Source organism: Panthera onca, chromosome E1 (genome assembly GCF_046562875.1).
Source record: "Panthera onca isolate mPanOnc1 chromosome E1, mPanOnc1 haplotype 2, whole genome shotgun sequence".
In the NCBI taxonomy this organism is placed as follows: domain Eukaryota; kingdom Metazoa; phylum Chordata; class Mammalia; order Carnivora; family Felidae; genus Panthera; species Panthera onca.
This window is the reverse complement of record NC_138352.1, coordinates 26,102,573-26,127,843: the sequence shown is the minus strand read 5'-3', so window position 1 is coordinate 26,127,843 and position 25,271 is coordinate 26,102,573. Positions and strand designations below refer to the sequence as shown.

The 25,271-nt window shown below is 51.8% G+C and overlaps 1 protein-coding gene across 1 annotated transcript in view; it reads left to right on the top strand.

Annotated features, from left to right (window-relative positions):
* The first annotated feature begins 1,431 nt into the window (after positions 1-1,431).
* The window catches only part of ADORA2B (adenosine A2b receptor), a 25,774-nt gene continuing 1,934 nt past the window's right edge, over positions 1,432-25,271 (top strand). The window contains exon 1 of the mRNA XM_060647193.3: positions 1,432-1,903. Coding sequence (XP_060503176.1) covers positions 1,569-1,903 — 335 coding nt within the window. The 5' untranslated portion in view covers positions 1,432-1,568. The remainder of the gene's footprint in view (positions 1,904-25,271) is intronic.

The following is a 25,271-nucleotide window of genomic DNA, read 5'->3' as shown; positions in this document are numbered from 1 at the left end:
TGTTTTTGTTTAACATTATTTTACAAGCATCTTTTCCATTGCCTGGCAATCTTTTTAACTACCTTGTCTGGTGACAGCTAGCAAAGGATTTGGGGTAGAGGAATAGCATGGCCAGGTGTGTCCTAGAATGCTAGCATTGGTGGGGACCAGAGAAACTTGACCGAGGTCGCAGGGCAGAGATGAGGGAGGGACGATGGGAAGGAGCTGTGAGGAGGAACCCACCTGAGACACTGCTTCAGGGTGGAGAGGAGCAAAGCTCGGAAGCAGAATTAGTAACACTACCGATTTGGATGTCGGGAAGGACGGAGGAGGTGTGGGTGCATTTCCTGGATGAAGGTGGGTGGTAAGGGCAATAACGGAGTCCCAGAAGGAGGAGAGGGCACAGGTTTGGGACAGAGATGAACAGGAGCTTGATTTTGGACTTGCTCGATTCAAGGGCCCTCAGGCTCTGCCAGAGGAGTTGAACATTCTGCAGCGTGGTGCTCAGGTCTGGCGCTCAGGGGTCACTTAGGGCTGCCACGGAAAGGCTTGCAAGTTAAGGGTATAAGGACCAAGGGTGAAGCCTTAGGAGCCCGAGCTTAGCCAGGGTGGGCGTGAAGGACAAAGAGAGGGCCCGAGGAACATTGGCCTCTGGTGGGGTGAAGGCGGGGTGCAAGGTGGACGGGGTAGCGAAGGACGTGGAGAGGAGGTAGGAGAAGGCAGAGCTGGAGACGCCTGGGCAGTGGCCTGGAGGACAGAAGAGCAGGTGAGGCCAGGGAGCCAGGCGTGCTGGGCGCATGGGGTAGGGGTGCCGCAGAGCCTCAGCGTCCCAGAGCGATCCTTGCCGTCAGGGTGCCGCGGCCCGAAGGGACAGGTCAGGTGGCAACGTACGGCCTAAGGAGGCCTGCGAGTTCAGGCCCCTCGTCCCCTCCTGCGGCATCTTGTCCAGTTTGCAAGGCGAGCCCTGCCTGACCAGTGGGGTGCCCAGGGTTCGGGTGGGAGAGCCCCCCAAGGCCTTCAGATCCTCAACTCGCCGCGCCCGACCGCGGAGTGGCTGGGGGGCGGGGCAGGCGTCCTGGCGGGCGGCCCCCCCTCCCTCCGTCCCTCCCTCCCTCCCGCAGAGTCCTTGTCTCCGGGGCGGCCCGGGCTCTGCGTGCGCCGCGCCGCGCCGCTTGGCAGACAGTGAGACCGCCCGGGACACACCCACAGATTTGGAGCCTTAGAGAAAGTTGGGGAACTTGACTTTGCCAGATAGCGCCACCGCACGACGCCTCGGGATCCATCGCCCGCGCCCGGCCGCGTGCTGCCGAGACCCCTGTGGCCCCGCGCGGGCGCAGACTTGGGCTCGGGAGAAGGGGCGGTGCTCCGCCGGGGGTCCGAGACGGGCGGGCGCACCGGCCAATGGGCGTCGCCGCCTCCCCGCGGTCCCGCCCCCGGAGCCCGGGTCCCGAGCGCGCGAGCCTGGCGGGTCAGACGCGGCTGGCGGACGCGCGGTGCGGGCGCTCCGGCGGTGCCCGGCGGCGCCCACGCGGCTGCCCCGCGCCTAGCGCGGCCCGGGTAGGCGACGTCGGGGCCGGGTCGGCCCGGCCATGCCGCTGGAGACGCAGGACGCGCTGTATGTGGCGCTGGAACTGGCCATCGCCGCGCTGTCAGTGGCGGGCAATGTGCTGGTGTGCGTCGCGGTGGGCACGTCGAGCGCGCTGCAGACGCCCACCAACTACTTCCTGGTGTCCCTGGCGGCGGCCGACGTGGCCGTGGGGCTGTTCGCCATCCCGTTTGCCATCACTATCAGCCTGGGCTTCTGCACCGACTTCCACAGCTGCCTCTTCCTCGCATGCTTCGTGCTCGTGCTCACGCAGAGCTCCATCTTCAGCCTCTTGGCCGTGGCCGTCGACAGGTACCTGGCCGTCCGCGTCCCGCTCAGGTGAGGCGCGCGGCGTCCCCGACCCCGGGGCCCCGCTCCAGGCCCAGGTTGCTGGCCGAGTCGCGCGGGGCGCTCCGACTTCGGGTTCCCAGCCTAGAGGGACACGTGCGCCGGGCTGCCCAGACCCTCTTGGTGCCTGAGACAGGACCCTGGAGGCCGCTGCGCCCCTGGATGCGCACGTGTTTTTAGGGGGACCTGCGTAGGGACAGCGCTAGGAGTTCTGGGGAGTGTGGTCCCCGGTCGCCGGCCCGCGGTGGAAACTCCAGGGAAAGCGCCACCCCAGCGGGCTGGTGGGGGCACGGGCGCAGGAGGTTTGGTGATCGTATCTCCTCCTCTGTGGCGATAACTGTTTCCTCTCACTCGTCACCCGCTGCCGACCCAGAGCGGGGGCCCCCAGACTGTTTCCTTCCACCCCTCATCCGCAGTCCAGAGCAGCGGGCGGACACGACCCTGTGCGTGCCGGCGGTCCGGGAGGCTGGGGCGGTTCCAGGGGACAGCCCTGAACACTGGGGCTTTGCATTGTCAGAATGGACACGACTCGAGACCCAAGTTCTGAATGTACCTGCCACAAAATGCGGGCGGGGGTTGGGGTGCGGTTGGGGAAGGACCCAATTAACCCTAGGGAACACTAGGAGCATCTGTGCCTGCATGCTAAATGGGGACTCAGATCACCTCCGTACACTTTAAAAGTCAAAGTGCTGCCCCGTTGGCCAGCACGAACAGCCTGAGAGCTGCATGCCCGTTGTGTAACCTTGTTTACCCTCCCCTGCCCTGTCCCAGCAGGGCGGGGAAGTGCCACCTGGATTTCGGAAAACTGGAAAACTTAAGGGTGGTCTCTTTCACCCAGTGAGAAAATGTAGCGTTCAGGGGATGAAGCCCCAGGTGTAGCTGATGATCAGGTTCAAAGCTGAGCATTTGAGGGGCACCTGGGTGGCTCAGTGGTTAAGCATCCGACTTCGGCTCAGGTCAGGATCTCCCGGTCCTAGCCCACGTCCAGCTCTGCTGACAGCTCGGAGCCTGGAGCCTGCTTCAGATTCTGTGTCCCTCCTCTCTCTCTGCCCCTCCCTCGCTCACGCTCTGTCTCCTGTCTCTCACAAAGAAATAGATGTTAAAAATTTTTTTAATAAAAAATTAAAAAGGTGAGCACTTGAGGGCAAGAGTATCAGGGAACCTTAGGGCTTATTAAAATTATTTTCTGTCTTCTGTGCCTGGGCCTCTTTGGCATTTCTGCGTTAGGTGAGCTTGGGATCTCTTTGGGTTGGAGCTGAGAAAGGAAACTGAGTTACAGGAATAGGCGGGAAGGGAAGGAATTTATTGAGGCAGTTGATATTAAACTTCTATCCTTCCATTCTTGCAGTGATTCCAGAGGGTAGGTACCTGCCTCTTGTAGATGAGGGGATGGTGCCCCTGGGAGATGAGTCTTGCTCAGGATGGTGCTTCTGGAATGAGTGTCAGAGCCAGGACTTGAACTCAGAGTTGGCACCATATTCCCACTGTGCCCTCAGGCTGCCTTGCAGGGTTGTGTGTGGTGTCAGTGTTCGGGATGTGGGCAGAAAGTGGAGTGCTGTTTCTGGAAGCAGATCCTGCCTGCAGTAAATTGGTGGTTGTAAGGGATATGTGTTTGAAGGAATTAACCAGGAGAATGTTCCTAGAAGCCTCTTTAGCAGGCAGACATGTTGAGCCTGCCTGTTGTGGGTTGTGTCCTGGGTCCCTGGTTGTGCTCCTGGGAACAGGAAGCTCCTGCTTGGCCGGGCTGTGAGCCCAATCTGCATGTCTGGGCCTTTCCATGTACTGCTGCCCTTGGCATCTGACCAGGGGGCCTCATGCACCCCGTCAGGTGTGAAAGAGCCCAGGGATTTCCGGGACTTGGGGCCGCATGGCATAGTCTCTTAGGAGTCACCTTTCTGCCTCTTGGTCTTCATGTTGGTTACTTGATGGCCTTTGGGACTGTTTGTGTCCAGCAGGCAGTCACAAGCCCCCAGCTCACCGAGAGGTACTGGAAGGATCCCCTCTGCCCCATGGAGCCGGAAGCTCCATAGGAGTTTCAATCTGTTAGTTCTTGTCCTGGTGTTGGGTGGGGTCTTAAAAAAAAAAAAAAAATGGGTGTGGGTGTGTTAAGGGGAAAGAAATGTGAATCACAAGCCCCTAACTTCTTTGCATTTGCCAAGGGAAGGAGGGCGAGATGTAGGAGAAGGACGGGAAGAATGGTCAGTGGAGAGGTGCAAGGGCTCATCCGTGCCTGCCCACGGGAGTTCAGAGGTCTGGAAGAGGTGTGTGCCAGCAGCCCTGACTCCCAGCCCTGGGAAGGGGACCTGTCCCTGGCACCGACCCCCACCCTCAAGGGCTGAAGAGGGTGTGGGTTCTCAGGGCTCCTGAGTGCTCCTGGGGGCTGTTGCCCGGGCAGATCGGTCTTCTTCCCTCAGCTGTGAGCGCTTCCTGCTTCTGGGGAGTATGACACCCCCCGCCCCCAGCAGGCTGAGATGCAGATTACAGGGCCCTCCGGGGTCCTCCTGAGTCAGAATCTGTGGGGTGGGGCATGGCGGGGGGATTCCAGTTATCGGTATCTTTAACTGAGGAACTGGCAAGTCCTTGGACCAGTTCACGGGTGGGGGAGGGGGGCTCCAAAGGCATCCGTGCCCCAGGGCTCTGAGTGCGAGGCCAGAGTGGTCGGCTGTAAGCGCAGCTCAAGGCCGCGGAGACCATAGCCCCCACCTGCCGCCCGGTTGCCAAGGCGTTTAGTAACATTGGGGAGATCACAGTGCAGAGAGAAAGGGGAGCCCCAAGGTGATGCCAGGCACAGAAATGACAACTTTGGCTGAACTTGAAAAGGAGGAGTGTCTGCTCACACCAGGTACTGTCCCTGGTCTTCAGAGTGAGGGGTGTCTACAAACAGAATCTAGTTCAGGTCCACGCAGTTCAGAGGCTGGCCCTGGCAGAGGGTCCCCCCCACACCGGTGCAGAGTTGGGGGGCAGCACACGCAGCAGAGCTGGGAGTGGAGGCTCCCTTGCTGCTGGGGGTGGGGGCGTGCCTGGGGGGAAGGGGAGGAGGGAGGAGGTGGGAGCCTGTCGGGGTGGGGTGAAGGGGGGGGGAGGAGGGGGAGGTGGGAGCCTTCAGGGATGGGAGTGGGGAGGAATGGGGGATGGGGGTGGGGGGCATGGGAGGGTGGAGGTGGGGGCATGCCAAGGGGGAGGGGAGGGGCCGTGTCTGCCCACAGCTGCTCCCCACCCCCCTCACTTCACCCTCAGTCCACTTCACCTGGCAGGAGTACTTCCTCCCCCCTAGTCTAATCCGGTTCCCCTTCGTGCCACACCCCCAGTTGAGCTGTGTGGCAGGGTGACTGTGTGACTCGCCTCTGTCTGGGGGCGTGCCCTGCCTTGCTCCTGGACTCAGTGTCCGGTGGTGTTGAGTCTCCAGTCGGCCGAAGGCCAGCTGTTTCCCCAGTGCAGCTGAAGGAGGGTGTTTTCCGGGGAGTGTTTTGTTGGCTGGATTGGTCCTCTGAATGGAAGAGGGTGTGTCTGTCTGTTCTGTCCATGGACCCTGACCCTGTCACCCTCCCTGTTCCCTTTGCTACATGGAGGCTTTAAAGTTCTTTTTCCAACATGGCCGGTCTGTGAGGTGGGGACTGACATCTTAGCAAGACTGCCTGGGGTGACATGTGTCCTCCACTGAGGCTCCCTTAGCTGTAGGGTAGGGGTTGGCAGGGGTTTTGGAGTGTTCTTACAAAAATTTTTTTCTTTTTCTTTTTTTTTAAGTTTATTTTGAGAGAACAAGCGAGCAGAAGAGGGGCAGAGAGAGAGAATCTCAAGCAGGCTCTGTGCTGTCTCAGGGCTTGAACTCATGATCTGTGAGATCATGACCTGAGCTGAAATCAAGAGTTGGATGCTTAACTGACTGAGCCACCCAGATGCCCCCCTTTTTTTCTTTTTTATAATTTTTTTTAACGTTTATTCATTTTTGAGAGAGAGACAGAGCATGAGCGGGGGAGGGGCAGAGAGAGAGAGAGGGAGACACAGAATCCGAAACAGGCTCCAGGCCCTGAGCTGTCAGCACAGAGCCCGATGCGGGGCTCAAACCCACAAACTGTGAGATCATGACCTGAGCCAAAGGCAGACGCTTAACCAACTCAGCCACCCAGGCGCCCTGCCCCTTTTCTTTTTAACATTGTACAAATCCCATATGATAAAATTCATCTTCAGTGCTGTTTTGAAGTAAAGCTAGGAAAGATTTTCAGGTCTGGGTCGCATCCCTCCGGCCATCCCAAGGACACTCCTTGGGAAGTCCTCTGTCTTGTGCATCAGTGTCCTCTTTCTCTTCCAGACCATTCCCATTGTAGTGGGTTGCATGGTGGCTCCCCCGAATGACGTCCATGTTCTAATCCCTGGAATCACCTTATGTGGGAAAGGAATGAATGTTCCCTTACGCGGATCTTGGGAGGAAGAGTTTAGCCTGGATTAGCTATCTGGTGGCCCCTAGATGCCATCACATCCTTGAAACTAGACACGCAGAGAAGAAGGAGGAGGCCAAGTGAAGATGGAGGCAGAGATGCAGGGTGGGGGTGGGGGGACAGCCACCAGGAGCTGGGACTGGGGCGGATTGTGCCCTAGAGCCTTGGGCGGGGCTTCCGGCCCCTAGAGCTGTGAGGGGCCACATCTGTGCAGGCCTGTGTGGCCCTCCAGCGTAAGCTGCTCTTGAGCCATCCTCCCACTGCCTCCCCTGCGTCGCCCTGCGGTGCCTCCATTCTGGTTGAACCTAAAGGTCACGTCTGGGCCCCATCGCACACGTGCTCTCAGTAGCTCGGGGTCAGCTCCGCGGGGGGGCGGGGCGTGGAGTCCACCCGGCCCCCCCACTGCCATTCTCCAGAATGCTGCCAGAGAGGAGGGTTTGAGCCTCAAATCGGATCCCATCAGTCCCCTGCTTAACCCGGGCCTCAGGATCCTGTGCTAACTGGCTTCTGCCCACCCGCCTCTCGCCCCTTCCCGCCTCGCCCACAGAGCCCCGCCGGGCCGGGCTCTTTCCCCAGCTGGTCTTTGTGCCGCCTCTCGCCTCCTCGCCTGCAGAGGCTTCGCCTGGCCCCTGAGCTTGTCTGTCACTGACTCTCCCTAAAGTACATCTTTCCTTGGTCGTGAGTTGTAGTCCCTTTCTGCCCCGAGCAGGAGCTCTGTGACCCCTGGGAGGGGCTTGTTCTTGAATTCCCGCCCCCAGCCCTGGCATGCTGCCTGGCATGGGGTAGGCACCCATATTTTGGGGGACTGTGTGAGTCACTGGGTGAAGAGCTTGTGCTGGGGGACGCTGGCACAGTGTTGGGCGGGGGGACAGTCTGAGGTGGCGGATGCAGGCAAGGGGCGGAGCTCTCTGGTAAAAGGATGTCAGAAAAAAGATGGTCCAGAAGTTTTAATGAAGGAAGGGGGGGACACCATCTTCTGACAGGCTGTCACAGGCCTGAGGGAGAACGGGGAGGAGTGGCCTTTGGAGAACCAGCAGGTGCTGTGGGTGAGGGCCGGCCGGGGGAGAGCAGGTTTGAGTCAGTCCTAGGGCCATCCTGTTACCCACACAAGGGAGCGTGGCTCTCAGAACTGGCAGAAAAGTCACCTAGGACTTGGGTGCCCCTCTGCTGTTATAACCCCCCCCGTGAGTGACACTCCTCAGCCCCGAGCCAGCACATTAAACCAGCAGCAGATGCGACAGTTGCTGGAGTCTGAGCCCATGTCCAGAAGTACTAGTGGGAAGTTCCAGCCTGGCCCAGGGCTCGTTCCTGGGTGGGTTAGTTCCTTGCTGGCACAAGCGTCTGGTCTGGTCTGGTCAGTAAGGCCCACAAGAGCTGTCTCAGAACCAGGGTGATCCAGTCTGGAGGTGAGGTACCTGGAGGTCCTGTCCCCTCACTGGGGGTAGCGTCCAACCAGCTGGACAGTCATCCAGGAGCATCTGGGAGCCACAGGGCAGCCTCTGAGGACTCAGGATTGTCGGCAAGAGCACCTGAAGGGTCAGGGAAGGAGGGTCCACGTGGCCATCTGAGGCCAGCCATGGCCCGGAGCTCCCGTGCAGATCAGGCCACAGCCTGCGCCACTCTGTGTGTGTCTGGAAGGGAGATGGCCCTGACTTAGTGTTTTAGCAGCATTTCCATGGAATTCCGAAAAGCATGGGTGGTTTGCTCCTTTGATCACATGGCGAATGAGTGTGTGCAAAGGGACAGAGGTTACCGACATTTTCACAGGACAGGCAATCTGCTCCTTCCTCTGTGACTTCACGCATGGGGTCTCCAGCCTCTTGGGCCCTCCCCGCCACGCACTCGCAGGACCCAGTCTCCACATCACACACTCTTTTGTTCTGTCTGCTTGTGAGCACAGCATGGACATACATATGCTACAGGGACAGACACGAGGACGTAGGCCCTCAGCTACTCCAGACATCAGAATTTTTAATATTGTGGACAGCAGCCACTCAGAAGGCTTTTCTGCACATCTGGCAGTACACGTGCCTGATCTCCTCTGATCCTTACAACTCTTAGGGGGGCAAACTCGGTTACTTTCCTCGCTTCGCAGATGAGGAAATCAAGGCTCAGAGGGTTATGATTAGCCCAGGGTCACACAGCTGCCACAGCGGTGTAGTGTGTCTTTCTGGGAGCCCTTGAGCCGGCATGCGAGCGGCTGAAGGGAAAGTACCATGGTCGTCCAAGAACAGGCGAGGGGTCCCTTCTAGCAGCGGGTGGATGAGGACACCAGCAACTTGTGACTGGGACTCTGTAGACGTTGTGCAGGACAAAGAAGATTGTAGCTAGGCAGTAATGTGGCCGAATGAGGGAGAAGAAGGCCGTACGTTGGCCCTCGTGCGTGAAATGGCACAGAACTGACGGTGGCGAGGACCTGTAGAGGATCTCCTGCCTGCCTCCTTTCTCCTCAGATGGTGAAACGGAGGCCTGGCCTTTCCTAATGCTCGAGTTCCTTACTGACCCTTCAGGACTTGGGCTCCGGACCTCGTTACTCTCCCCCAGGGCATCAACAGGTTGTGCTCTTGATCTCTGAGGCTGACAGGCTGATGAGACGCTGCCTTGGGCAGCCAGAACTTGATGGCTGGTAGCAAACGTGCCTTCGTTGAAAGAATTCAGGTTGAGAACAGAGTGTCACGGGCTCCGTGGTGGCCCTCTAACACGTCCTGGGCCGAAGGAGGGGGAGTGCTTTTCCTCGAGGGCTGGAGCTGAGGTTTTGTATGGGGGTGAGTGGGAGGAAGAGAATTTTGAGCTGAGCTGGAGCCACGTGCAAAAGTCTCCCCTCCCTCGGCCCTCACCAGACCGTTTCTGTTGGCATCTCCTCCGAGGGTAACTACCCTCTGGGTGACACCTGGGTCTGTGCTGCCATCTTTAAATAGAATCTGTTGACTCTCTCCCAGGTCACGGGAGGGCCACACGCCCTCTTTCCCACCCTGGTCCTCCCAGTTTTTTGTTACATTTGGATATTTTTCTGGGGATCATATTTCAGCCCCGATTTCTAATTCCATCAGTTGTAGGCAAGATCTGTTACTTGTCAAGTAACCCGAGGAAAAGTAAAACCGCCAGCAGGCCCCCGCGCCCCCGTGTCTCTCCGCCTCCCACTGGCTTTCAGCACCCTGCCTACCCAGTGGAGGTTTTACTTTCGAAAAGGTAATTCATGCTGTTGTGAAGAAACCAAGTGTTTCACAAAATGACAAACTGTGGAAAGTCAGTCTCCATCTCTGATCTGTGGTTTCCCAAATTGCCCATCAGCGGTAATGGCTGTTTCTTGTGCCTTTTCGAATGCTACATTGGACACATTCAGATTATAGCAGAACTTTTACATTATCAAGGTTAATGCCATTTGCATTTTATTCCGTAACTGTAATAACGTTTCCTGAACCCTGCGGAGAGTTTCTGTAAACTGGAAACCGATGAACGGCATTTCGAATGTTTGACTTGTGGATTTATTCCACCCCAGAGCAGAGCAGAGCAGAACGATTAGACTAGGGCGTGCACTCCCATCGCTAAACTCTGCATCCCCAGGACGCGGTGCCAGTGGCCAGGTCAGATGAATTCTATTTTTTACGTGCTATCTGCTGCTCAAAACTACCCCCCACTGTAGTTGGCTTCATGTTTAGATGGTGAGTTACCCACCTGGAAATTAAGAGAAAGTTCCAGGAAGAGCATGGCTTCCCAGATCCTTAGGATGATCCGACTTCTTCATCATCCCCATTGCTGGCTGACCTGACGGGCCCTCTCGGCGTGCCATACGATGGTCCTGTGGTGTCGTCCTGTACGCTGGGAGTTGTTCTGCCTCTCCGCACGTTCCACGTTTTCTTCCCTCTTTCTGGGATTCCATATTTGTTTGTCTGTATACATACCCGTAGGTGACTTTTTCCGGACATGGGAGATAAACGTTCTGGGGTCTTTTATGCCAATGGTGTTTTTACTTCTCACGTGTCACAGGTAGTGTGACTGGATGCCATTCAGAAGTGTAAAGGCATTGCTGCAACGCCCAGTGGTGCCCAAGAAGTCTCATGTGTGGTGATTCCTATTTGTAACCTGTACTTCCTCTCTGGAAGCCATTGGGACCACTTGCCTTTGCTTGGTGTTCTGGAGGCTGGGTCTGAATACTGACCTTCAGTTTTTCTCCTTCACTGGGGGTGAAACTTCCTGGTGAACCTTCCCAATCTGAAGACTTAGGTCTGTCTTTAGTTCTAAGATTCTGATAAAGAATATTTTTTTGATCCTTTTCTTATCTCCCTTTTCTCTGTTCTTCTGGGATTCTTTTTTTTTTTTTCTTTCAGTTTTTTATTTATTTTGAGACAGAGAGCGTATGAGTGGGGAATGGACAGAGAGAGAGGGAGACAGAGAATCCCACGAACCATGAGATCACGACCTGAGCTGAAATCAAGAGTCAGACGCGTAACCAACTGAGCCACCCAGGCGTCCCTCCTTCTGGGATTCTTAACTGATGCATGGAGACTTTTTCTCCTTGACTGATCTTTGTCTCTTAAAAGTTCTCTTAGATATGACTTTCCAATAGTTTAACTTTTTATTCTCCTCTGGAAGAATTCTTTGACTTTTCCTCCCTAGTTACCCTATTTTTTAATCTTATTTTAGCATTCATATTTTTACTTTTGAGGTGAAAACTTTTTGAGTCGGTTTTGAAAAAAACCTCTTTTGGATCCGTGAGGTTCAGACACTTCACAAAGTGTATGTAATTGAAACTTCCTCCCATCCCCTCCTCCATCACAAGGTCTCAAGCTGCAGTTTGGGGAGAGAGTGGAGAGTGAGGGGTCAGTGCTCCATGGGAGATAGGGGACAACAGTGGGGCCAGTGAGGCAGCCCACAGCTGGTCCACAGGGAGTCTTCCCCTTGATTCCTGCTTTTCTTTAAATCCCCTTCTGGCACCTGCTCTCTGCTGGCCTGGAGCTTCTCCCCTGGCCATCTGTTTCTTTTTCTTTTCTTTAAAAATTTTTTTTAATGTTTATTTATTTTTGAGAGAGAGTGAGCGATCAGGGGAGGGGCAGAGAGGGAGGGAGACACAGAATTGGAAGCTCCAGGCTCTGAGCTGTCAGCCCACCGTGGGGCTCGAACCCACAAACTGCGAGATCATGACCTGAGCTGAAGTCGGACGCTTAACTGACTGAGCCACCCAGGCGCCCTGCCCCTGCTTTTTTAAAAACATTTTTTATTATTATTATTTTTTAATTTATTTTTGAGGCAGAGACAGCATGAGTGGGGAAGGGGTAGAGAATGAGGGAGACACAGAATCCGAAGCAGGCTCCAGGCTCTGAGCTGTTAGCACAGAGCCTGATGCAGGGCTTGAACCCATGAACTGTGAGATCATGACCTCAGCCGACGTCGGACGCTTAACCGACTGAGCCACCCAGGCATCACATTTTTTAAACATTTTTAAAATTTATTTTTATTTTTTAATTGGCCATCTCCCTTTCTGATATAGGGCTACGCATACCCCATCCTGACGACCTATCTGCCTTCTGGTTTCTAGAAACTCCTCAAAATCTCTGGTTTGCTGATGTTCCCCTCTGCTTCCATTTTTGGGAATTTTAGGTTATGAGTTTATTTCCTTTTGTACTTCTCTACTGTCATTTAAGTGGGATTTTCTGAGAAGTGACAATTAAGTGGGACCTGGAGAGCCAATGTAGGATTTTAATCAGGAGTTTGACATGGTCAGGTTTGCATTATAAAACAGTCACTGTGGCGGACCGCAAGGGGGAAGGGCAGGAGGGGTCAAGAGTACATAGGGTTGCCAGTTGTCATCAAGGTGTGAAGGAAGAAAGCATGGCCAGGGCCATGAGGCCATGTTGTTGGAGGCAGAGTCAAGATATTTGATATGCGTAAACTCTGTTTTTTTTAAACGTTTATTTATTTATTTTTTTTGAGACAGAGACAGAGCATGAACGGGGGAGGGTCAGAGAGAGAGGGAGACACAGAATCCGAAACAGGCTCCAGGCTCTGAGCAGTCAGCACAGAGCCCGACGCGGGGCTCGAACTCACGGACCACGAGATCGTGACCTGAGCTGAAGTTGGACGCCCAACCGACTGAGCCACCCAGGCACCCCGATATGCATAAACTCTGAATGTCTGCACCGGGGGAGGTTGATGTCTGATGCCAGCCAAAGGGTCTGACAGAGTTCGGGGCAGAGGGGCCATAGGTGAAGCTACACAGCCCAGAGACGAGGACAGGAGAGAACCCTAAGAACCAAATATGGGCCCTGGGACCACAGTCAGCGAACAAGGACCAAAGACGTGGCTCGTCAGGGCCAGGCAGGGTGGGACTTAGGGTGTGAAATAAGCAGTCAGCCTGTGTCTGTGCCCATTGTGTCTGTATTGACACCACAAGTTGAGTGAGGTGTTGTGACTAGAGGCTGGGGTCTTTGGGGACAGGCTTAAGAGGACTTGCTGACTTGGTTGGATGTTAGGCATGGGGGAAGCGGGAGGAGTCCAAGGTGACTCCCAAGATTCCTGGGCAGCCAGGTGGCACCGTCCCCCCAAACATGGGGGCTTTGGGAAGGCGTTGCATGGGTTGTGGTTAAGGTGCCTGCAGGTTGAGCAATAACAGTAGGTGGCTGAGTTTGGAGCTTGGAGAGTTTGGGCTGGGTGGTCCTTCCACCTGGCTCTGGACACACGTCTGCCAGCTTCCTGGGAGCCCAGCAAGGTTCTTACTCCCAGCCTCGTGCATGGCAGCCTCTTGGTCTGCAGGCTCCTTCCGTCCACTAAACGTATTCAGGCTTCTTTCCCCTCTCTGAGCCTCACCTTCTTGGTTTACTGCCTGTTTTGCTCCGGTCCTACCACCCACAAACTTCCGGGAGCAGCTTTTTGTATATGACGTCTTGATTTCCAATGCTGATTTCAATACCACTGCCAAACCTGCTGGTTTTTTGTTTTTTTTTTTTAATTAAAAAAGTTTAAGTCAATTAATTTTTACTTAAGGGATTTTATATGTGATTCCTTCCACTGCCAATCACCTTAGTTCCTCCAAAGTCAGAATTCTAACCTTCAAAATAGCCCTTTTAGAATGAACTTTTGTTCAATCCACAGCTGTCCCTGTCAGTCCATAATTCTTGGCTTGGGCTTCTTTGATCTCCATTTGAATATGGACATAATTCACAACTTCCCCTCCTGTAATCTTTGGGATCCACTTTCTTTAGGGCCACATGTAGGTTCAGAGTAGATGGATCTGTCTGGTTCTCAATTTCAGACACCCTCTAAACACAAATAATTTCCAATCCTATTCACCCCTACACTGTCATGCCCTCGAGCTGTACAGATTGTTGGTACATGCCAATACCTGAGATTTCAAAAATGTGACTGGTAGGGGGTGCCTGGGTGGCCCAGTCAGTTAAACATCTGACTTTGGTTCAGGTCACAATCTCGCAGTTTGTGAGTTCGAGCCCCACATCGGGCTCTGTGCTGACAGCTCAGAGCCTGGAGCCTGCTTCAGATTCTGTGTCTCCCTCTTTCTTTGCCCCTCCTGCGCTCACACTATGTCTCTCTCAAAAATTAAAAAAAATAAAAAAATTTTAAAAAATGTGCTGTTAGATCTTTCATAATTTTATTTTTTCTTTTTTTTTTTTCCAACTTTTTTTTTTTTTTTTTTTTTTTTTGGGACAGAGAGAGAGCATGAACGGGGGAGGGGCAGAGAGAGAGGGAGACACAGAGTCGGAAACAGGCTCCAGGCTCCGAGCCATCAGCCCAGAGCCTGACGCGGGGCTCGAACTCACGGACTGCGAGATCGTGACCTGGCTGAAGTCGGACGCTTAACCGACTGCGCCACCCAGGCGCCCCAGATCTTTCATAATTTTAGATGATCGAGGTCCTGGAGTTCTTTCCCTCAGATCTAACACACAGTTCTGTGAATAAAGGAAACCACATGTATGCTCTAGAGTGATGTAGGTCTGCAGAATAAATCCCCTCGGGATAGACCTCAACTGCTTTATTTTTTCTAACGTAGAGAATTATAAAGCTTTATTGAAAGACATTAAAGAACAGGTCCTGTCAGGGCGCCTGGGTGGCGCAGTTGGTTAAGTGCCCCCCTTCGGCTCAGGTCATGATCTTGCAGCTCGTGGGTTCAAGCCCTGCGTTGGACTGTGTGCTGACAGCTCAGAGCCTGGAGCCTGCTCTGTATTCCGTGTCTCCCTTCCTCTCTGCCCCTACCCCGCTCGCACTCTGTCTCTCTCTCTGTCTCTCTCTCTCTCTCAAAAATAAACATTAAAAAAAAAAAAAAATTAAAAAGAACAGGTCCTGTCATTTACACTTCTGAAATCAGTCCCCAATCACTTCTCTTTGGTCTTGTCTCTACTTCTACCCTGTTCCAGGAAAATCCTGTCTGGTCTCTCTGCATCTGTGCTCACCCTGTTAGCCCATTCTTCATATATAACAGTAGTCTTTCTAAAATGAAAACCTGATGGCACCTCCTTTTGTTTATGTAATATTCCCAGTGCTTTAGGATAAGGGCCCAGCTCTCGTGACATTATGTCTGTTTCAGCCCATCACACGAGAGGGCAAGCGATCTCAGTGTGTCCCATTATTGGGTTGCTAAATCTCATCACTGGGTTACAGCTGGTTGTCTACCGGGGCTTGTCACTGTAAGGGTATGTTTTCATAGCCCGGGTTCATTGAGGATTCTTGCCTGAGTACGTTATTACCATGTAAAATGGTAATTTTCTTTCTTTTCATTCCTTCCACCTTTATTGGTTGGCATTCTTCATAAAGAAGAGTTTTGCCTTTTCTCTGCTCTTCCTTAAATTATTTTTTTAAAATCTCAGTATGGACTTACAGAATATTATTTTCATTCAATGTGTTATCATCCATTTGTGTTTTTCGTTTTGAGGCCCAGAATTGGCCAGTGGGAGCCCATTCAAATTCACTTCTGTAAGCGTTCTCATCAATTTTGTGAGCACTTCTTACTTCCTGCCACAGAAAGATTTTTCAAGCGCACATTTTATTTTCCACCTTTAGATCAGCCATTTTTCCAAGGAGCCCTGTTTCCTTTTCAGTGGAGAATGGTATGGGTCCGTGTGCTCACTGCTACTCGAGTGTCCTTTTTTCTAGGCCCTCACAATGAACAGAACTAGGAGATTTTCTTTTTTTTTTAATAATGAGTTGAAGACCTCTTGCTTACAGTGGAACGCCATCTAATTAATGAGTAGGAATGCTTGAGTTAAGTCATCATTTGGCAACAATCATAGTAATAACCCGTTCGGGCAAGAATCATCAATAGGTGCTAAAACTCATTGGTGAAAGTCTGATGAGAAGCAAGATATTTAAAGTCTCGGAGTATCTGTTACAAGATATCTACTAATTACAAAGGGAAAAATAGTTACAGTGGAGAAATCTGGCAGACACCATGATAACCGGGTGATCCAAGTTGACCTCATCAGTAATGGGACACATCGATAATACGTGCCTCCTGATGTTCTGACGGTTTGTGTATAGAGAGGCCGATGCTTTTGACAAATAATGTTGTATCTGAAGCAGTGTGTTTTAACCCTAGCCATGGGAGAGGAGACAAGGTATTTTTTTATTCTCTTGTTCGGTGTCAGGCAGGGGCCCTTTCTCTTAGGGACTCTTATTTCACTTGAAAATCAGAGTCTGGAGCCCAGCAACCATGATCTGTCCCTGGGTCACACCCGATACGTGAAACCATAATAGGAGACTCACCAAAAAACAGCCTCAAAGATGAACTCTGGGAGACCTGGTCCTGGTCTCCATCTTTAATCTCAGTGGGTTTAATCGCTATCAGACCATTCTGGACTGTCTCCTTGCCATAGTAAGCTGGTGGGGAAAACTTTCTTTTCTGCCACCCATACTCATCGTCCGTTGTTCTTGGGCGACTGAGAAGGTCACCTGGCATCCTTTCTGACCACCTTTACGTGTGGCAGTGGTCTCAGCTCAGGCCCCAGTCAGGTCCACCGCTGGGATTCAGATACGTCTGAACTTGTTAGAGTAGAGGAGAATCCCCTCCCCATCCCTGCCAGGAGCCGGAGTAGCTGAGGGCCCCAGCCTCATCAGAAGCGCACAGCCTGAAGGTAAGCTCTGGTGACCATAGCCTGTTATCTGCTGGGTAGGCAGGCACTGTCCTTTTGTCAGCCTGCCCTGTACACTACAGCCAGGACCATCCCAGACCGTGACCGCGGGGACAAGGCAGATGGCCCTCAATACATTTACCGTAAATGGTAAATGAGAGACCTTCTTCCCACTCCCAGACCTGAAGTTCATATAAACAGAACCAAATAGCGTCTCTTCTTTCTGTGTAAGAATGGTTTTATCGGTTTTTCAAATGTTTCATAGAATTCATTTGTGGAGTCATCCGGGTCTTAAGTTTTCTTTGTGGGAAGGTTTTTGGCTAGGTATTCTATTTCTTGACTAGATACAGTGCTACTCAAATTCTCTTTCTGTCCATGACAACTTGAAAACAGAAATTTTTTATGTTTATTTATTTTTGAGATAGAGACAGAGTACGAGTGGGGGAGGGACAGAGAGGTGGGGGGAGGGAGGGAGACACAGAATCTGAAGCAGTCTCCAGGCTCTGAGCTGCTAGCGCAGAGTCTGACACGGGGGCTCGAACCCACGAACTGTGAGATCATGACCTGAGCTAAAGTCAGACGCTCAATTGACTGAGCCACCCAGGTGCCCCTTTAAATTTTTTTTTTTTTATGTTTCCGTCCATGACAACTTTTTAAAAACCTTTTTAGTTTGGTACCATGAGAAATCTGAAAAACGGAAGCAACTACTCAGCGTAAAGATTTCCCTCTTTTACAAGACGGCCTCTTGTGAACTAGAAGCTGAAGCTCAAGACTGTTCACATGCTCCCCCCGCCCCGTGCCTTGTTTTGTTTAGAGCTGCCAAGTGGGTGTTAAAACACGTAATATGTGATTAAGAAGCCAGAGTTCTGTTCTCTTCTTATAAATTCAGGCTTCTATTCAGCACTTGTGTGCCAGGCCCATTATTGGTGTTTTGGATTCAACAGCGAACGAAACAGGCTTGCCATTGCGCATGCTTCCGCGGGAGGAGACAGCAAACAGGGCTTCGTGGGAGGTATTTGGGGAGGGGTGCCGTGGGAACCCGGAGGTGCCCGGGGAGCACAGCAGTGGACTTCGGTCCACACTGGTCTGCTTCTGTGCGAATTCCCGCAGCGTGAGCTCCGGTACGTGTCACGGGTGAAGAGGGAAGCGTGCTGGCTCGGGGCACACTGCCTTGGTTCATCTATGGATTCTTCCAGGAAAAAGGAGTTGGGATGGGGGAGTAGTCTCGTGGTTCAGCAGAAGAGGAAAAAGCCCTCCGTTTGACTGCTGTGTTGCCCGAGCCCCTGTGGGCTCCCAGGAATGGGGAGGAATAAAAAAACAAATGGTGCCTGTATCTGGGCCTGCTTCCTCAGAAAGCCACATCCCAGCCTGTGGTCCTGGCGTGGCTGGCCGCCCTGCCCACCGTGCCCTCTTCATCACAGCCCCTCGGCTCACAACAGCTCTTTCATCTGCATTGTCTGGGCACTTACTGACCTCGCTCTCATTAAAGTTTCGCCAGAATTTCTACTAGATTTTTGGGTTGCGTTTTAATATTCATTGTGGCAGCCTCTAGCTCCGCTGAACTGCCTGCCCAGGTGATCTGAGTTAAGTTGTCTAGTTAGGAAATTGTGTAGGTTTTGAGGGGTCTGCCCTAAGCCCGTTTTTACAGGAAGTCCTGTCATTACTCGTGTGCACCTTTAGAGAATATGAGGTTTTCTAAAACTAGATTATTTACACGCTTTAAAGCAGAAATGTTTGTCCTACAGAGGAGTACAATTTGTGAGCCAAACAGAATATAAAGAAAAAAGTCCCTAAGCAAACAGGAAACGATTCAAGAAACAGCAGCAGAACTCCATATGCATTCACTTAAGAGATCTGTATTCGTAAAGTGTTCCGAACGCATTGTATCTGCTGAAGGTCCCAGCAGCATGGACGGTAGTTTCTGCAGACACTTTTATCCTCATTTTTTTCTTTTTTAAAGATCTTTATTAAAAAAAATTTTTTTTAATATTTATTTTTTTTGAGAGAGAGACAGAGACAGAGGGCAAGCAGGGAAGGGGCACAGAGAGAGGGAGACACAGAATCCTAAGCAGACTCCAGGCTCCATGCTGTCAGCACAGAGCCTGACATGGGGCTTGAACTCACAAACCATGAGATCATGACCTGAGCCTAAGTCAGACACTTAACTGACTGAGCCATCCAGGCACCCCCTCCCCAATTTTTTTTAATGTTTATTTTTGAGGGGGGGGGGGTGCAGAGAGCAAGGTAGACAATCCAAAGCAGGCTCCAGGCTCCAGGCTCTGAGCTGTCAACAGAGAGCCCAACACAGGGCTCAAACCCACAAACCATGAGATTATGACCTGAGCTGAAGTTGGACACTTAACCGACTTAACCGACACTTAAGCCACCCAGGCACCCTTAAAGCTTTTATTTTTAAGTAAGCTCTACACCCAACATGGGGCTCGAACTCAGGACCCAGAGATCAAGAGTCACACGCTCTGGTGACTAAGCGAGCCAGTTGCCCCAGTGTCATTTTTTGATGCCAGAGCACAGATGTTGCACAGCCCCCGGGCCACTGCCCGGGGTAGCTGCCCTCGGGCATGTGCTGAACTAGGAGCTCCTGAGAGCTGGGCACTCTGATCTCTGAGACCAAGAAGGTGGCCTGATTTGAGCCAAGGCTGCAGAGCCAGAGAGGGAGGAGACCCTGCCCCAGAAATAGGCCAGCACTTGTTATGCGACACTTGGCGATTCCTCTTTCGTTATGTAACCTCAGCGTCCACACTGTTCCCTTTGTTGATTCCCCCCATGTGACTGTTTTCCTATCAATCTCCTTAGCTAATGAGCCCCTTCTATGGAGAGCGGGTGGATCACAGCACCGCTTCGTGCACAGCAGTGCATTTCCCAGAACGTGGACTTGCCCAGAACACCCTTTTTGTGTGGGATACAATTGTTCCTGCTTGTTTGGAATAATAAAGCTGCTTATGCTTCCTTTATTCATCTCTTCATCGCCTTTTATTTACACCTCCTGTGTTTGGGGCAGACGTCCGGCTTTGCGGCCCTTACTACTGTGTTCGGGGCCCTCCGTGGCAGAGCAGAGACCAGCATAGGGGCAGATGCAGGAAAACACTTGGCCCCTGCCTTTCAGGAATGTTTTGGGGACATACGCATACACACACACACACGAGGATGAAATCTGCAAGCAAGAGGTGGGGCCAAGGAAGGAGGCCAGCATTTAGGAAAAGGATGGGGGCCCAGATGGAAGGAGATGAGAAGACAGGGCAGGAGGCTGCTAGAGCCTTCGTGAATGCCAGAGACCCCAGAGGTCATCCCTTCCAGCATCCTGCCCAGTGCAGGGACACCTGTCTGCTTTCTCCAACATCTCTATCTCCCACCTGGGCCCAGGCACAGGCCTCATGGATACTGTTGTGCCATTATAGGTACTGGAGCCCCAGCGCTAAAATTGCTTTCATTTCTGGAGCCCACGCTGCTCCTGTGGGCCTGGCTGTGTCCTCCAACAGAATACAGGAAGTCTCTTTGCTGCCTTTTAAGGACTGCTTCCCAAGAAAGTAGCAGGGCCCCCATCCTTCAAGTCTTTAATTCCCATGTGGCTGGCTCCACAGGGGAGGCTCCCTGGACCCAGAGAGCAGCTCTGGCAGGGGAGAAGGTGAAGCAGCAGACCCACGGCTGGCTGCACCCATGGTGGGCCCGTGGCTGAGGGACCAGTGGAGGCGGGAGCTGGGATCTGTGGAGGAGTTGTATGTTCCCGAGCAGGAAAACGACTCCCTTTGGCAAAATTGGAGTCAGGTTTGTTTGAGTTTGTGTCCTGACTGCAGTCAGGGGCAGAGGCCAATCACGTAACCTCTCAGAGCCTCAGTGTCTGCATCTGTAAACAGGAGAGAGAGCAGCCCTGACCTCGGAGGCCTGGTCTGAGTGGGATGGGTTGGGCGGGCTGTGCGGAGGCGGCGCTTAGACAGCAGAGGCTCCGTGTTACTGCGGTTCTGTACGGCTGGGGGAGGGGGCCTGTAGGTACACGTCTCCAAAACCTAGCGTTGGCTCGTGTGGTTCAAAGGCTGCCAGAATGTTCCCATTCTGTCTACCAGTTGGGAGGAAGTGAGGAAGGAAGACTTGTCTTAGATTAAGTGGGAATGATGGGGCGCCTGGGTGGCCCAGTCGGTTAAGCATCTGATCTCACGGTTTGTGAGTTTGAGCCCGTCAGGCTCTCTGCTGTCAGCATGGAGCCGACTTTGGATCCTCTTTCTCCCTCTCTCTCTGCCCCTCCCCAACTTGTGTGCACACCCTCTCTCTCTCTCTCTCTCTCTCTCTCAAACAAATAAATGTTTTTAAAAAGACAGGAATGATAAACTTTTTTTTTCTACTTTAGAGTTTCAAGTGCCATTGGCATATTAAAGATGAAAAGGGAGACGTGGCTTCAGTGTCAGCTTTAGCCAAGTATTTAGCCCAGCCAATTAACAATAATTCAGTTAATTTTCTTTTTTTTTTTTTAACACTTTGTTTATTTATTTTGAGAGGCAGAGAGAATTCCAAGCAGATTCTGCACTATCAGCACAGAGGTGGGGCTCGAAGTCAAACTGTGAAATCATGACCTGAGCTGAAACCAAGAGTCAGACACTTAACCAACTGAGCCACCCAGGCGCCCCTAATTGTTAATTTTCAACCCCACAATGCTCTCTACATTCCCTGGCTGACTAGACCCAAAGTCCCACCTCGCCTTCCCAAGCACTGTGCTCTCTGGGTCACCACCGCACCCCTATTTCTTTGACCTCTTCTCTGAACGTTCCCTTGGCCACCTGGCCTTGACCCAGATCTGCATCCCCAAGGACACGGTTTCCCCTATTTCTGCTTACACCTAGACCTCAGGTGGGGACTTGGGCTTGAGCTTTCTCTTGGTTCTCTCCACTCTCCTTTCCAGGGTAGACATGGAACTTTGGTGTTTCGCATGTCCAGACACACTGCCCCTGTCCTCTCCCCGCCCTGCTGCCACCCCCCCTGCTCCCCTTATTCGTGCCAACCGCACCACCCACCCGCACCCTGGTCTCAAGTCTTTGGTCTCCTCAGTCTTTCTCTCTCTCCTTTGGTCTCCCGATTCCACGATGCAGCCTGTATCTCATCAACAACAGTTGTTGTACCACAGTTAACCACTGTTAAAGCCACAGTGGCCACCATCCCGCCACATTTTTTTTTGTTTAAAAAAAATTTGTTTCAGTGTTTATTTATTTTTGAGACAGAGAGAGACAGAGCATGAGCAGGGGAGGGGCAGAGAGAAAGGGAGACACAGAATCCGAAGCAGGCTCCGGGCTCCGAGCTGTCAGCACAGAGCCCGATGTGGAGCTCAAACTCGTCAACTGTGAGATCATGACCTGAGCTGAAGTCAGATGCTCAACCGACTGAGCCACCCAGGTGCCCCCTGCCGCACTCTCTTCGCCACATTTTTCTAGTGAGCTCCCGCTTCCACTCCCGAGACCACTCAAGGACCCTAGCCATGCCCTCACCCTTAGGGAGTGACTTTTCTTCCCGAGCATCTTAGGGGACAGCAGCTCTCAAAAGGGCTGCTGCCCCTGCCTTTTGACCACCCAGCCCTCCCCTCCTGCGCTGTCCCTGTTGTCCTTACTTGAGCCACAGCAGAGAAGTGTCCCTTCACATGTGCACTGGACCCACACCCTCCAACCTCCTCAGGTTCGTAGCTCCCTAATAATCTTGCCTTTTCCCTCCATCTTCTCTCTCTACTGACTGTCTTCATCAGGATACTGACATCCACTGTTTTCTTGATGTTCATCTCCTTGCAACCCATCTTCCCTTCTTTCCTTCTTGCTTCCCTAAAATTCAGTCTCCATACCATGAGCTTTATAAAACGTAAGTTACTACCATTCCCACTTAAAAGCCTTCAACAGCTTCCCAAGGCATTTGGAATATCAAAATCGAGTTTCCTTCCCATGGCCTGTGGCTGGCCCTGCCCGATCTTCGGTCACTCACATTTCCTTTTGCTTCTTTAGGAAAGTGAAATCCTTTCCTGTCCGAAAGCCTTATTCCATTCTCTCTGCCTGGAATGCTCTTCTCCCCACTCTTCAAATTTTTTACTCCTTTGAAACCTTTAGCTCTGCTTAAGAAGCCTTCCCTGACATCCTATGTCCACAGTCTTCCTGTTTTTCTCTTATCTGCATCCTATTCATTTTGGTTTGGCCAAACTCATTCTGATTTGTAATTACACATCTGCGTGTTTACTTGTTTACTTTCTGTCTCTTTCGTTAGCTTTACAACCCACGAGGGCTATGATTATGTTTCCAGTGACAGCAGAGTGCTTGGTACAAAGAAAGAACTCTGCATGAAATAACAGGGAAGAGAGGCTGTGTTTGGGGGTTCACAAAGTGGTGACCAGCTGCTCCCCTGATGGAATCTTCTGCTTCTCCTTATCTAAGCCAATTTAGCATAAAAGTAGTTTGTCACGGGCATCTGGGTGGCTCAGTCAGTTGAGCGTCAGACTCTTGATTCTGGCTCAGGTCATGGTTTCACAGTTTGTGCGTTCAAGCCCCACGCAAGGCTCTGTGCTGGAGGTCTAGAGCCTGCTTGGGATTCTCTCTCTAGTCCTCTCTCTGCCCCTCCCCTGCTTGCGCTCTCTCTGAAAAATAAATATTTATAAAAAAAGTAGTTTTTCACATTTGCAGCATCCAGCAGCTTTGTGAATTCCAGTTTTGTTTTGAACTCTAGTGGGAAGCCACCCCGTGATCCCTCCATGTACAGAATACTCGGTGTCTAATATTGCTTTAAAAAATGTCAAGTACAACAGCAGTGTAATATGGTGCAAGGTACACAGGCTTGAGAGTCCTGACCTAGCTTTGCTCTTTGGTTCTCATATTGCTTTTGTCACTCACAGACTTTGTATCTGTTTCCTCATTTGTAAAACGAGAGAACTTTGATTAGAAGAGAGAAGAGTCCCTTCCAGTTCGTATGCTTTTGGCTGCAGGTTACCAGTAGCTTCAGAAATCGACCTTTAATGATCTCTTAAGTAGAACGTGGAGCCATAGCCATGATGGTTCTGGGGTTTCTTTCCTTCTGCTTTGCCATTTGCTTTGTCTCCAGGCCAGCCCGCGTGGTCGTAAGACAGTTGCTGCAGCTGTAGGCACCACAGCCTCCCGTAAGAGCATCAAGAGCAGAAAGGGATGGGCATGGGGAAGGGCTCTCCTCATGGGTCCCCCTCCTTTCATCAAGAAGTAAACATCTTTCCCGGAAGTACCCTCACAGACTTTTTGTCTCATTGACCGAACCACCTCATTTAGCCCCCCTAGACCATCACCTACAAGAGGATTTGCTTAGCCAATATACAGTTCATCCCGGCTCAGGACTAGCCTATATTCAACAGTACTTGATTAAATACAGTTGAGTCCTGTGAACAACAAAAGAGAACGGGCAGGACTGTTGATCTCTGAGGACCTGCCTCATAAATCTAAATTCCTGTGATTCTAAGTGCCTGGCTTTTAGGGAGGCTGCCTTGTTATCCTGCAGAGACTAATAGATTCTCTGGTGAGGTAATGGACAGGAATAACATTTTTGTAAGGAATGGCTGTACATTCCTGAATGAGGAAGGGAACAGAAAGGGTTTAGAAATAGATGGATTTCTTGGCTAAGGAAAATTCAGTGAGCAACTGAGCCCAGCAGGTCGTTTGTAGTAAAGGCCCCACAACTGAGCTGCCAGTTGCTGAGAGCTGCCCTTCTTGGGAGCAGAAAAGATTAGGGATCATGGTCACTTACCAGTCAAGGTCTCTGTTAACTTCCTCAACAAACGGTACTGGTTCTCCTGCCTGTCCAGGCCATAGCATCAGGTATTCCTAAGTAGAATCTTCTTTTAAACCGATTTGACAACAAATCAGATATGTATTCATAATGGCCATATTATTAAGAACCCACTATACATGTCAAAGACCGTGCTAGGTCCTGGGATACCAATACAAAGGGACAAGGTCCTAGTCCTCAGGAGGTTGACATTCTAGTTGAGGGGAAAACACACATAACAGATAAATAAGCTGTATGCCAGGTGTGTGTCTGGGGCCAGAGAGTGGGAGTGGCCATGTCAGCCTGACAGGTGATCAGGACAGGAGGTGAGCCTTGAAATAGGAACAGGTGTTTCATCGGTGTTGCGAGCAGCATGGGCCAGGAGGGAGCCGCTGGCTAGGAATGGCAGGCGCTGGGTAGGTGGGGCTGAGGCCTGGAGGGTTCTGTGGGTCATGCTGAGAAGTATAGGCTTTATACTGCAGGCACAGGAAATTGGACACTTCCCGTAGACAGGTCTTAAGGTAATGTGTATCGAATTAGTTCCCCATTTTCTTCCTAGAGGTTAAGGAAGGATTTTCTTTCATTTCCTCAATATATTACATTGAATACGTATTATTGATCAATTATTAATAGCCAACTTTATAGCTTTGCTGTTAACCATATGTGGACTAGTTCATGGCAGAATGCCTACATTGTGTATTGTGATTTCTCGCAATTTTAAGTAAGATTTTAAAGGTTTAAAATTACTAAGAGTGATTTCATATTTGCTAAGTTATTTCCCAGTTTTTATCCACTTTGCTGCTAACAGAGAGAGGGGCATCACCAGAAGTGTTGTTCTCTAACAGTTTCCAGAGGTATTCAGGGAGGATTCTTCCCATCGTCTGGGACAGATCTCTTGTGTATTTGTGGGGGACCAGAAGGATTCTTGCCCAGAGCCACCAAGGAGTGGTGACTCCTGGGGGCTCCAATTCTCACTTCCTCAACTTTAGTTCAGATGGCACCTTACTGATGAAGCTGCCTTGGAACATCCTCTCGAAAACCGCAGTCCCTGCCAGTCTTGGTCTTCCTTACTCTGCTTTTTCT